The sequence below is a fragment of the Bufo gargarizans genome, chromosome 10, assembly GCF_014858855.1.
Source record: "Bufo gargarizans isolate SCDJY-AF-19 chromosome 10, ASM1485885v1, whole genome shotgun sequence".
Taxonomy (NCBI): domain Eukaryota; kingdom Metazoa; phylum Chordata; class Amphibia; order Anura; family Bufonidae; genus Bufo; species Bufo gargarizans.
Genome location: NC_058089.1, coordinates 7,561,952 through 7,576,112, shown reverse-complemented (window position 1 = coordinate 7,576,112; position 14,161 = coordinate 7,561,952). Strand labels below are relative to the sequence as shown.

The 14,161-nt window shown below is 47.5% G+C and overlaps 1 protein-coding gene across 1 annotated transcript in view; it reads left to right on the top strand.

Moving 5' to 3' along the window:
• Positions 1–1,979: 1,979 nt before the first annotated feature.
• EXT2 (exostosin glycosyltransferase 2) overlaps positions 1,980–14,161 on the top strand; it is a 55,082-nt gene continuing 42,900 nt past the window's right edge. Inside the window, exons 1-7 of the mRNA XM_044270430.1 lie at positions 1,980–2,091; positions 3,155–3,720; positions 7,977–8,066; positions 8,694–8,807; positions 10,313–10,508; positions 12,713–12,852; positions 12,960–13,053. Of these exons, the coding sequence (XP_044126365.1) occupies positions 3,185–3,720; positions 7,977–8,066; positions 8,694–8,807; positions 10,313–10,508; positions 12,713–12,852; positions 12,960–13,053 (1,170 nt within the window). The 5' untranslated portion in view covers positions 1,980–2,091; positions 3,155–3,184. The remainder of the gene's footprint in view (positions 2,092–3,154; positions 3,721–7,976; positions 8,067–8,693; positions 8,808–10,312; positions 10,509–12,712; positions 12,853–12,959; positions 13,054–14,161) is intronic.

Here is a 14,161-nt window from a genome sequence, read left to right as displayed (position 1 = left end):
ATAAAAAATAAACATCATCAGCACCGATGAATCCCAAAACGCCCGTACTATTACAATATAAAGGTATTCATCCCGTACGGTGAACGCCGTAACAGAAAAAAAAAATCGAAATAGACTATTTGCAGTTTTTTTGACACTTTACCTCCAAATAGAAATTTCATAAAGATTTATCAAAAACTCATACACACTCCAAAATGGTATCAACAAAAACTACAGATCGCCCCAGAAAAACAAAAATGAGCCGTCACAAAGCTCCATAGACGTAAATATGAAAAAAAGGTTATGGGGGTCAGAATATGACGATGCAAAAAAAAAAGAAAAAAAGTTTTTTTCTTCAAAGTTTTAGTTTTTTTAAATTATTACACAAGAAAAACTATATAAATGTGTTAACCCTCTAATCGTACTGACCTGGAGAATGAAGGTAACAGGTCAGTTTTGCCGCATAGTGAAAGCTGTAAAAACTAAACCCATAAAACTATAGCGAAAGTGTGTTTTTTTTCCAATTTCACCCCATTTGGATTTTTTTTCTGGTTACCGTTGCATCATATTCAATATTAAATAGTGCCATTAGACAGTACAACTTGTATTTTCGGCAGTCCCATAGAAATGAATGGAGGACGGCCGCACATGTCCCCAATGTCCAAGATGGGAATACCCCTTTAACTGTACATCTACGCAGGGGATTTGGAGCTTTGTATCAGTAAAAAACTGAGCTCCAACCGCTATAAAGAGACTAAGGAATCACAGAGAACGTTTGACCTAAGAACGGAGGCGCCATGACCTACAACATGGGCCAAAATGGGATTAAATGGGTATACCTATTAGATCAGTGGGGGTTCTACCACTAGGACCCCCACCAATCACAAGAACGGGGGCCCCACACGCCTTGCAGCCCCCCTAAAATAAACCATGGCTGCTCCATTCATTTCTGGGGGGAATTCTGGAGCTAGGGGGGCACTGTACTCGGCTATGTCCGGAACTCCCATAGAAATGAATAGGGCGGCCTCGCACATGCCCTCACATTCATTTCAGGGGGGCTGCAGGAGTTTGGGACCCCCGTTCTCGTGATCGTTGGGTAGTCCCAGTCGTAGGACCCCTACCGATCTAGTGGATAGCTTCTAACAATCGGAGTACCCCTTTAAGTTCTAGAGGAGTAAAAGGGGAACCGTGGCCCCATTTCCCCAGATTGAAGCCCATGGATCAGAGACGTGCTGCGCCATGATTGTGTGGCTCGCGAATACCCTTTTACCCATATTTTCCTCTTCCCCATAGACTTTAATGTGGTTCAGATTTCTGCTGCAGCAAATCTGATTTTCCATTGTGTATTTTTGTGTGTGAACGCACCCCTATGCTGCGGTATTTCATGCTGGTTTCAACCTTTGCATAAAAACTCTCAGAACGCCTGGCAGACCCCCAGACACCTGGAAAAGCTGGCAAATCGACCGCCGCAGCATGGAGGACGGCTATCTCCCGGAAATCAGCCTTCCATGTACTGTCGCTGCATGTGGAGCAAGGATTTGGCTTTATTAGACACAGCCCTGACACCCAAAGTTTAATGAGAGGGTACAGTATAAAAGGAGGCAGGGGGCTGCAGAAAGGGGACAAGCCTAAAGGGTGCGACACGACTCACGTAGCAAACTACTATACATATCACTTTACAAAGCTTATGGAGGCACTGTTATAGGCTGTGACAGCTGAGCACTGAGGAGGGCACTTCTGTGAGGGCACTGTTGCCATGGTGACGTAATAAATAATGATGAGGGGTTATCTGAATGTGGGGATTCAATTAAAAACCCATTTGGATGTAGACTTCAGTGTGGTCCAGAAGGGTTTCCCCTCAGTCTCTACTTTTTATTTGCTGCCCTCACAAACGCCACAGTGTTCGAACTCCGGCAAAATGGCGGCCGCCGAAATCTGGAGACAGATCCGCCGACACATGCACTACTCTAGCAGCGCCTGTTCTTCATACACATTCCGGCGGTGACGTCATTTCCGCTCAGTGTGGGTGTCTCCGGCCGAGGGATGAGGCTGGAGTCGTGAACGGTGTTGGGGGCGGCCCGGGGTCGGGAGCTGCTACTACTGGGGGCCGAGGTGAGGAGCAGGGGCCTAGGCCTCATCTGCAAGGTGTATTTAGTGTCCATCTAGCCGCAGGGTGACCGCTGTGCTACACCTACATTGTATTTAGCTGGATATGTGATGGTATACTATCAGTATATTGCATATAAATGTCACTGTCTGCCCCCCAGCTACATTATGTGCATCTGACCTGTCATAGCAACGCGTCCGCGCCAAAATGGCTGCCTGTCGCTATACAGCACCAATTTACGTAGAAGTCATTGGGGGATAGCGGGCAATTTAATTTTCGGGAAAGCATTGTGCAAATCTCAGTCCCTTGTATGTTATGAAGGACGTAATTAAAGGGGAACCCCTCAAAAAAAATGTTTCCCCTTTTATTCATCCATGGCGCTGAAGCAGCGCCAACTTCTAGCGGTGGTCCTAAGCCCAGAGGACCCCCTCCGTTCTCTCCTTGAGCTGAATAAACCTTTTAGGTTTAAGGGGACAGATAACGGTGGGAGTGGCGGGGGTCCGCCAGCTACATAGGCCCCATAATAAAGGGTTCAGGTCACATTTTCCATTATGGATTTAAAGGGCGTGGGATGACGTACCCCATAGAGCCCCCAGACACCGTACCCTTAAAGGGGATGTCTGAGGGCAGAGGATGATGGATATGACGCTAGAATACGGGGTCCGACCGCCATTCTCCCCGACTGCTTCCTCCATAGGTTGCATCCTGTATAGTCAAACAGCTTCCAGAAGATGGTTTCCGTTAGATGCAATTGTGACAAACCCTCAGCGGTGCGAGGTATCAGCCTCTGAGTGGATAGGAGAATGTTGTGATTCACTGACAGCATGCAGAGTTTTTGAGAATAGAGAGAAATTGAAGCACAATGGGAATAGGGGATGAGTTAACTTTAAAGTTCTATTCTCGGAATTCGGAAAATCCCTTTAAAGTGTAATTCCCCTTTAAGAAAAACCAAGAAGTTGGCTGCTGGGTGACACAGTGGGATTTCTCTCCGTCTTGCTTGTGCGTGATGAGATTAGATAGCGGTCGTGCTTCTATCATCTGATTAATGTCTGTTTCCGCCCCCGGCAGGAGCGCAGGATCGGGGAGGAGGGGTCCATTATGTGCGCCTCGGTCAAGTACAACACCCGGGGTCCAGTCCTGATCCCCAGAATGAAGTCCAAGCACCGCGTCTACTACATAGCTCTCTTCTCGGTGGTGCTCCTGGGCCTCATCGCCACCGGGATGTTCCAGTTTTGGCCCCACAACATCGAAACGCCCGGCGACTGGATCGCGGAGAAGCGCAGCGTCCACGACGTGCCTGCCGTTAAGCTGTCGGAGAGCAGCCCGCTGCCGGACAGGGGGGACCTGAGCTGCCGCATGCACACTTGCTTCGACGTGTACCGCTGCGGCTTCAACCCTAAAAACAAGGTGAAAGTTTACATCTACCCCTTGAAGAAATACACGGACGAGTACGGGAGCGCGGTGGGCAGCGTCATCTCCCGGGAGTACAACATGCTGCTGACCGCCGTATCCGAGAGCGACTTCTACACCGATGATGTCACCAGAGCCTGTCTCTTTCTGCCGTCTATCGATATGCTGAATCAGAATAACCTACGGATTAAGGAGACGGCGCAAGCGCTGGCCAAGCTGCCCAGGTAACAGGATGGGAGAGGAAATGTAGTGAGGTTGATCAGGGTCCGTGCTCTCTACATACGTCCACGTCGATCAGACATTTATGGTCAGCGAGGATATGCCACCCATGTCACATAGGCACAGGTCCCAGAGGTGAGACCCGCACCTGTCTCTAGGATGGGGCTCCCAAATCGAAGGAGAGTGTACCGCGCATGCACAGTGTGCTCTCCATTCACTTCTAGGAGTCGGCACTCCTATAGAAGTAAATGGAGGGTGGCAGCGCCTGCGCAGTGTGCCTTTTTTTACTTTGGGGGTTCGGTTTTAGATATAGGTGCGGGTCCCAGTCCAGAAGTAGGACACACACCTATCTGACGTTGGTGCAATATCCTAGCAATGTGTCATCAATGTCTCATATGAGACGGGTTGTTCAGGATAATAAAAACATGGCTGCCTGGCGCAGCACCACACGTGTCCATGGGTTGTGTCGCTCTATTGACATAAATGTGGCTGAGCTGCAATACCACACTCGGCCAAAGTTAAGGAGTGGCGCTGTTTTTAGAAGAGCCATGCCAGGCAGCCATGTTTTTTTCTGTTCGTGAATTCATTATGCTCTTTTCTGTCACCAGCCATGCTGCTTTAAGAAAAAAACGGAAATGTTTTAGGCCTTTTTTTATTTGCTGTTTATTGAGTGTTGTAAGCTGGGAACATTCTGTCTGAGATAAGGCGCTGTTCAGATATGCGCTCGTATTTCTGTTTTTCTGCTCCGACATAGGAACAGAAAATAAAAAATAACGGAAGCACCGGATCTGTCGCGTGACTGACACCGGCGCGCAACAAAGCTCCATTGATTTTAACAGAGTAGTTTGCGTTTCAGTCACCATCAAATCGCTTCATCTCCACAGGAAACACAATTATCTTTACCGATCTGCGGCCCTGATGTGAGGGCGAGCAGCGCGAGGGCGCGGCGTAGACAAAACTGCAGGGAAAAGTTCTGCAAGTTTCTGGTCTACTTTGTGTCAGTTCGTCATCATTTCAACATCTCTGCTTGCAGTCAATGAAAAGGAACTTTTAATAAATAGACCGAATGGGTCTCGGGGGTCGTTACAGTTGTATCCGGTGTGACTCAGTCCTCAGACATTTCCAATCTCTCTCCTGTCCTGGGAGTTTGTTACAATGTGTCGGTCACAGAGGATGGGGTAGACTGGACACAAAGCAGCGCGTACTGAAATGTGAGGTCCTGACTGGTTTCAGCCTCATAGAGATGAATAGAGCGGCAGTGCTCCAATCATATGGAAGACCCCAGGACCCCCGTTTTCTCAATCAGTCGAGGTCCCACTGATTAGATGCTTACCACGTGTCTTGTAAATAGGGGTTAAGCTTAAAGGGGTTGTTCAGAATACAGATATTGACGACCTATGTTCAGTATCATGTCGGCGGGGGTCCGACTCATGAGCTGTTTCAGACAGTTGGGGTGCCGCAAACTATACAGGGCGGAAGCAGAAGGCTCTGTGCATTTATATTTAGCTGCAGTACCCTAGCATGGCCACTACTACAGGTATGGCGCTGTGCTCCGTACCCAGTATAGCTTCCAACACAGCGGCTACATGAAACAGCTGGCCGTGAGGGTGTCGGGTGTTGGACCCCACTGATCTGATAGTGATGATCTATCCATCAATATCTGTAGCCTGAACTACCTCTTTAAGTTCCATCACTATTCCTTTAAAGGGGTTTTTCCGTCTCAGATAATGGGGGCATATCGCTGGGACCTACACTGAGAACGGAGGCTCCAAAAGTTGTGGAGGGCGCACAGTGATTGCGCAGCAGTCCTCCATTCCTTTCTATGGGGCTGCTGAAAATTTCCGTTGGCCCCCATAGAAATGGATGGGAGTGGTGGCTGCGCAAGCGTGGTGCGCTCCCATTCAGTACTATGGGGAGATCGCTTAGCGGTGGCCAGACCTGGTGAGACCCGGGGTCCTCCGGTCACCAACTTCCCCACTCCGTTCTCGGTGTAGGTGCGGGTCTCCGAGGTGGGACCTGCAACTATCAGACAATGGGGACATATGCAAGCGATATGACCCCATTGTCTCAGATGGGAGTACCCCTTTAAGGGTGTTTTCTGGTCCTTCGATCCTTAAGTTAGGGAATCACTATCAGATCAGTAGGGGGTCTGACTCTCTCCACCCCCACCACTGATCACCACATCCCTTTCATGGTTTATCAGGAACAGCGCCGCACTTTAGTAGTGGCTGTTCCTGGTATTACAGCTCAGTCTCGTTTACTTGGATTGGCCAGGCACCGCCATAAATATGTGCTGTGCCAAGGCCCTTTCAGCCAGCTGTGGGGTGGGATACCGGGTACCAGACACCCACCGATCTGATTCTGATTTCCTATCCTCAGGATAGACAATCAATTTTTATTTTTTTATCCCCGATCACCCCTTTAATACTGCCCTACACATAAGATAGAATGCAGTCAGTGGTAGTATGGAGTTAGATCCTTAGATCTGAAGAAACGATAGTTAGCTAGTGCATACCCGATGGAGTTATTGTATGAGGCCATGCAGAAGGCTTCATCTATGGACCGAAGTGCGGTAACATCGGGAAAAACAAATGTGAGGAAGAGAGAGGACAATCGGAAACGTTTCGTTTTCTCTCCTTTAAATATAGTCCAGTGGCGGATCGGATTAGGAAAGTGACAAGAGAAAATTGGGACATAGTGGAAAGGGACAATAGGTCTAAGGCTACTTTCACACTGGCGTTTTGGCTTTCTGTTTGTGAGATCTGGCACAATAGAAAACAGATCCGTCCTCCATTGACTTTCAATGGTGTTCAAGACGGATCTGTTTTGGCTATGTTACAGATAATACAAACGGATCCGTTCTGAACGGATGCAGACGGTTGTATTATTTGAACGGATCCATCTGTGCAGATCCATGACGGATCCGCACCAAACGCGAGTGTGAAAGTAGCCTAAACCGTTAGTAGCCTTTAGGAGAAGTCATACTTTGAAAGCTAGGCTGGTTAGGAGTCGGATCCACGGTTAGGAGTCGTTTCGTGGAGCCAAAATCTGATATACGGCTGAAAGTATATGGTAATTTTTCCTACTGTAAGTACAATCCCCAATGGGATTTACAGGTTTTTGGTGGATTACATCACAAAGTAAATACCTTGATAAGGTTTTACATACTCCCACCTTACATAGTAAGGTGGGAGATGGACATCGGACCCTCCTAAGGAAGGAAGCACGATGGATTAGGCGGTCCGGAGCTGTGGGCCCTCTGGGAACGATCTTGTTATTTCTGTAAAAATATATGTATCTTTGTTGTTTTGTTTTATTTTGCACATTGTTGGGATTTATATGTATTTGGCCGGTTCCTCTGTGACGGAATCAATGTGCTCCGCACAGATGAAGTGGCGCATAAAGGTGATGTAATCACGTCAGAACGTTAGTGGCCTTAGGAAGCGCTAAAGCATGAAGCGGCCATCGCCATGAGCTACTTGCCTGCGCTGTTTGTACGTCCACCCCATGCCTGTACCGTAGAATGTTTATGACATCTGGGATAAAGAACATCCACTTTTTGGTGAGTGCCGCCTAGTTGTTTCTCTTTTGTTGCATATTTGAAAGACTTAGGCTACTTTCACACTAGCGTTTTGGCTTTCCGTTTGTGAGATCTGTTCAGGGCTCTGACAAGCGGTCCAAAACGGATCCGTTTTGCCGTAATGAATTCTGAATGGAAAAGGATCCGCTCAGAATGCATCAGTTTGCCTCCGATTAGTCACCATTCCGCTCTGAAGGCGCTGCTTGCAGCGTTTTGGTGTCCGCCTGACAAAGCGGAGCATAAACGGATCCGTTCTGGCACACAATGTAAGTCGATGGGGACGGATCCGTTTTCTCTGACACAATCTGGCACAATAGAAAACTGATCCGTCTTTCATTGACTTTCAGTGGAGTTCATGACGGATCCGTCTGGGCTATGTTACAGATAATACGAATGGATCCGTTCATGACGGATGCATGCGGTTGTATTATTGTAACGGATCAGTTTTTGCAGATCCAGGACGGATCCGCCCAAATGTGCAAGTGTGAAAGTAGCCTTAGAGGCAGGAGCACCGCCACGAGTGGTAGAGTAGATCCGGTCTTGGAGGTCCGTTTTTTTGGAAGTAAGAGAAAGGAAGCAGTGCCACCCGCTTTGTGTTCTGGGACTTTTTCACGATGGAGTTATTGTGACACCTTAGGACCAGTTATTAATTAGTCTTTAATGACCTTTTATTCTTCATAGATGGGACCGAGGTACAAACCACCTGTTATTTAACATGCTGCCCGGAGGCCCCCCAGACTACAACACCGCTCTGGATGTTCCTCGTGACAGGTAAGAGTAGTGTGCTCCTTTAGGGTCTTCCAAGTACTAACCAGCCCCTGATGCCCCTTTACATGGAGGACCTATTTGGGGGGGGGTGCAGGTGGGTTAACCTGTGCATCACCAGACATAAAGGTTGCATCCCTACACCCATGTGCCATTATTATATATGCCATGTCTGCACACAGACTGACCCGGGATGGGACGATACGGAGCTCTCCCCGATTTGATCTCACTTGGTTTTATCTTGTCCTGTAATTATGGTCATTGGGTAGGTATGCAGGTCCTATGCAGGTCGCATGGGAGATGCTATCACATCCTGTCCCTGCACCTTGTAACCGCACAGAGGCAGGATCACGTCTGTCAACTTGAAAGTGGAATTCCAGTTATTGAGAAGCCATGACATGGGGGCGTCACGTTCTTATGGGTGGGGATCCGTGTGTTGTGACCCCTGCTAGCATGAAGGGGCTGCGGTGGTGTATAGAGCCACAGACTGTAACATATGTCTACAGACATCTGCACTGTCCCGAGCGTCCATCCCCATGTTCTGCAGACCTGCTCTGGTCAGGTCTATCATATAAACCACATTCATAAAGAGAACTCGCTGCCGGGGACCAATCATTTTCATCTTTTTTGTAGAGCAGTGCTGGCTGGTGGAGGATTCTCAACATGGACGTACCGTCAGGGTTATGACGTCAGCATACCAGTATACAGTCCACTCTCTGAAGTGAACCTACCTGAGCGGGCACCTGGGTAAGTCGTAATGCCAGACAGATGTTACAGCTTGGTCTTTTACATTGTATGCAAGTGATAGACTGGATGTCCATGATTCACCGTAAATCTATGAACGGTAACATGGGGGAGGTCTGTCTGTTGTGCTTAGCATCCAACTGGAAAGGAAATTTGAAAGAATTAGTAGAAGACTACTGATTGGTTGGGAGCAGATGACTGACATGAGAATACTCCACCCATATGTCCCTTTCAGCCAGATGCCATACAGAGTCTACTGGCTCCTGTTGTGAGGGATGAGAATCCATTTTGTATAAGTATTTCTTCCATCTTGTTCATATGTGGAAAATTAATGAATTCTAGCTATGGGAGGTGTATAATGGACACTCTTATAGGCCTCCTAAAGATGCGCTTATTTTCAGTGATTCTGTGTTATGTCAGAGGCCAGAACTGCGGAGGAAAGGGAAGCATGTAGTGATTTGTATAGCCAATGAGGAGGAGGAATACAGCTTGGTGGATCATATTGGTGGATCATATCCAGCAGAGGAACAGACTGCTGGAGTTCACTGTATCCAGCATTGCCAGATAGGGCTGCACAACGCTGGATCCATATAGACTACAATGGGATCTGACAAGGATCCGGCCACTTTTCAGCATAGATGTTGGCTTTCAGACGGACAAAAAGTAATGTAAGCATAACTTATTGTTTGGCCTAAAGCCGGTATTTATATCAGAAAGCAAGTGGATCCCATTGTAGTCAATGGGGATCCGAAGTCCTGCGGCCCTATCCCATGGCTATGTCGGATATGGTGAACTCCAGCAGTCTGTTCCTCTGCGAGGCATTCACATGTCTCATGTGACCCTAGCCTTGGATTACTAAGGGTACTTTCACACTAGCTTTGCCGCTGGAACTGCCTGCCGGATCCGGAAATCCATATGCAAACGAATATCATTTGTTTGCGGATCCGTCTGACAAATGCATTGCAATACTGAATCAGTCTCTCCAGTGTCATCCAGAAAAACGAATCCGGCATTTATTTTTCACAGTTTTAAAGGTCTGCGCATGTGCAGACCGGGGAACCAAATCCGTTTTTTCCTGAAAACTTGGTACCGGATCCGGCATTAATACATTTCAATGGATCCGGCAAGTGTTCTGGAATTTTGGCCGGAGAAAAGTATTTTCTCCAGCCAAATACCGTAAAAGGGGCTGAACTGAAGACATCCTGAGCGGATTACTCTCCATTCAGAATGCATGGGGATAAAACTGATGCGTTTTTTTCCAGTATTAAGCCCCTAGGACAGAACTCAATACCGGAAAACTTTAACACTAGTGTGAAAGTACCCTAAGAAGGGGCACAGGGGACACCATGTTGAGTGTTTTAAGATCCAGCAGGGGGCGCTCTTGGTGGAACAAGAAGGATCTTCATCACCTTTAAAAGTGGAACGCTGTAGCCTTGCATTTTAGATTTTACTTACGACTTGACTCTTCATCAGATGATCCTCATTAACCCTTTTTCTTTTCCCTACAGCCCCCGCACTTTCTTCCTCATCTCGTCCCAGACGGCCGTTCATCCCGAGTTCCGCGCTGATCTGGAGACGATTCGAGCTGAGAACGGAGAATCTGTCTTGATCCTCGACAAATGTAGCAATCTATCCGACAATTCGCCGCCCCATCGCAAGCGGTGCCACAAGAACAATGCCTACGACTATCCACAGGTCCTGCAGGTAATTGCACAGCTTTTGCAGGCAGGGGGCGCTGTGTATTGTAGATTTGACAGCGATATCCCATCTAGACAAATCCTCTGTGATGCATACATATAGCTCAGCGGCACAAGTCTACTGTCCTGATAGTTTGTTACAGTGTATCAGTTTGTTTAATGTGAAAATAACTTGCTCCATTTTTATACCATGAGAAATTGCATTTATATATTTATGTAATAGGTTTGCAAAAAAAAGTAGCCCGCCTCCAGCGATAGTATGACAAGATGAACGAGCAAGTGGATTGTTTTTTTAATTACCCACGAGTCACAAAAGATGCTGAACGTGGTCCCCCTTCAGGTCTCTGCGTCGTTGGTCGGGTTATGTTTACGGCTTGCAGCTCTTCAGCTGTGACGCTGCAGAAGAAGAAAAATGTCCTTCTTTTTCCAACAAGATGGGTCCAGATGCCGCACCTCACGGAACTCCGTGAACAGTTCATGAACCCGTCCAGTGAGGAGCGGACTGTGAGCAAGGGGTTATGCCCGTCACGTTCCCCAGACTTGTCCACATGCGACTTTTATCTGTGGGAATATTTAAAACAGAAAGTGTCCACTAACAATCCATATCCCCTGGAGGAACTGAAGGAGAACATCACAAACACCGTCCGTGAAGAGCTGCAAGCAGTAAACATAACCCGACCGGCCCAAAGATGCAGAGACCTGAACCCTTTCAGCATCTTTTGTGCCTTGTCGATAATAAAAAAATAAATAAAAAAATCCACTTGCTCGTTCATCCAGTCATACTATCACTGGAGACGGGCCATCCTGTATATAGTGGGTAATCACCTCTTCCCCGCTAGTCTTGGCGTTGGTCTTCTCTTTCAAATAAAGACCTTTACCCGTGAATATTGAATATAGAATTGCAGTACTTGGAGTGTCCATTAGATGTCGCTACGAGCGAAGTTCAGAGGAGATAAAGGGGTCTTCCGGTTACATTAAGTTTTCTATCTATTAGATCGGTGGGGGTCCTCTCACTTGGACCCCCACTGATCATGAGAATGGGGCCCCCGTACCCCCTGCAGCCCCCTGAAATGAAGAGAGCGGCTGAAGGCTGCAGGGGCCCTATCCTGTTGTTAGGGGATAACCTAATGTAACTGGAATATCCTTTCAAACTTGTTAGATTAATTGCAGAGGCTTGGCCCATGGGCCCTTTTTACACGCATAATTTCAGTCTGTATATCAATGTATCACAAGCTGATCGATGCTTGTTTTAAGGCCCTTTACACAGTCTGCTGCAAATTGTATGGGGGGGGGGGGGGGCGCGATACGACCGTTTGGGCCCTACATCTTGAATATTGTTGGCAGCACATCCCCTGTTCATATGGGGAGATAAGCTGCTGACAGCAATGGTTTTTATGCCCACATAAAAAATTTGATCACCAACATAATCTCACAAAAAAAACGAGCAGTCACGCTGCTGCCTTGCCGGAAAAATAAAGAAGTGGCTCTTGAAATGCATTAAAGAAAATGCATGCTAAAAGGTAGCTTGATCCTTAAAGGGGTTGTCCTGGATTTTACTATTGATGGTCTATCCTCAGCACAGGCCCTCAATATCTGATTGGGTCCTACACCCTGTCCCACTGCTGATCAGCTGTTCTGACGTAGTCCCAGGGCCAGAAGATGGATGGTGCTGGAACTACATAGCTTTGCCGATTGTGTAGGGGACGGACCTGGTTTCTGCCAATACTGCTATAACAAGGTCCAGAGTGTCTGGTTCCGGAGCTACTCTCAAACAGCCGACCAACAGGTGTGGGGTGTAATGGCCTATTCCAGGGATTAGTAAATTCTGGCAATCCAGCTGTCGTGAAACTACGACTCCCAGCATGTACACTTACTTGGCTTTAATCTGAAATCCCATAGAAATGAATGGAGCATGCTGGGAGTTGCAGTTTCACAAAAGCTGGAGTGTCAGAGGTTGCTGACCCCTGGTCTATCCTGACTTTGGGCCATCAATAGTAAGATCCTGGATTTCCCCAGTTAAAGCAGCACATAGGCCGGTGTTTAAAGGGGTAAGTAGTGTGCAGTCGTTTCTGCACTTGCTGCATAGTTGGATATTCCAGCTCATTGAAGAGCACCTGAATCCGCCAATCAAGCCTCACTATACACAGGTGATCTGTGTGGCCCCTGCCTGATATAAGCTGGGCAATACTAAGTATCAGTTGTGCTTTGCAGGAAGCCACGTTCTGCTTGGTCCTCCGTGGGGCCCGCCTGGGACAGGCCGTTCTCAGTGATGTCTTGCAGGCTGGCTGTGTGCCTGTCATTCTCGCGGATTCCAATGTATTGCCTTTCTCTGAGGTGTTGGATTGGAAGAGGTAAGAATCCTTTATGGATCTGTTCGCATTTGCAGCTTCTTTATAACGGATGTTCACCTTCATTTCAGTGTCTGATATATTTAGATTTATTTTTATTTTTTGTATAGAGCATCTGTGGTAATCCCGGAAGAAAAGATTCTGGAAATGTACATTATCCTGCAGAACCTCCCACAGCGGCAGGTGGAAGAGATGCAGAGACAGGTGAGCCGCTGACAGGGAGGCAGCACTGTCAGTGCTTACATCATATATGTGGAGAGACAGGGAAGCAGCACTGTCAGTGCTTACATCATATATATGGAGAGACAGGGAGGCAGCACTGTTAGTGCTTACATCATATATATGGAGAGACAGGACTGTCAGTGCTTACATCATATATGTGGAGAGACAGGGAGGCAGCACTGTCAGTGCTTACATCATATATGTGGAGAGACAAGGAGGCAGCACTGTCAGTGCTTACATCATATATGTGGAGAGACAAGGAGGCAGCACTGTCAGTGCTTACATCATATATATGGAGAGACAGGGAGGCAGCACTGTCAGTGCTTACATCATATATGTGGAGAGACAAGGAGGCAGCACTGTCAGTGCTTACATCATATATATTGAGAGACAGGGAGGCAGCACTGTCAGTGCTTACATCATAAATGTGGAGAGACAGGGAGGCAGCACTGTCAGTGCTTACATCATATATGTGGAGAGACAAGGAGGCAGCACTGTCAGTGCTTACATCATATATATGGAGAGACAGGGAGGCAGCACTGTCAGTGCTTACATCATATATGTGGAGAGACAGGGAGGCAGCACTGTCAGTGCTTACATCATATATGTGGAGAGACAGGGAGGCAGCACTGTCAGTGCTTACATCATATATATGGAGAGACAGGGAGGCAGCACTGTCAGTGCTTACATCATATATATGGAGAGACAGGGAGGCAGCACTGTCAGTGCTTACATCATATATATGGAGAGACAGGGAGGCAGCACTGTCAGTGCTTACATCATATATATGGAGAGACAGGGAGGCAGCACTGTCAGTGCTTACATCATATATATGGAGAGACAGGGAGGCAGCACTGTCAGTGCTTACATCATATATATGGAGAGACAGGGAGGCAGCACTGTCAGTGCTTACATCATATATGTGGAGAGACAGGGAGGCAGCACTGTCAGTGCTTACATCATATATATGGAGAGACAGGGAGGCAGCACTGTCAGTGCTTACATCATATATATGGAGAGACAGGGAGGCAGCACTGTCAGTGCTTACATCATATATGTGGAGAGACAGGGAGGCAGCACTGTCAGTGCT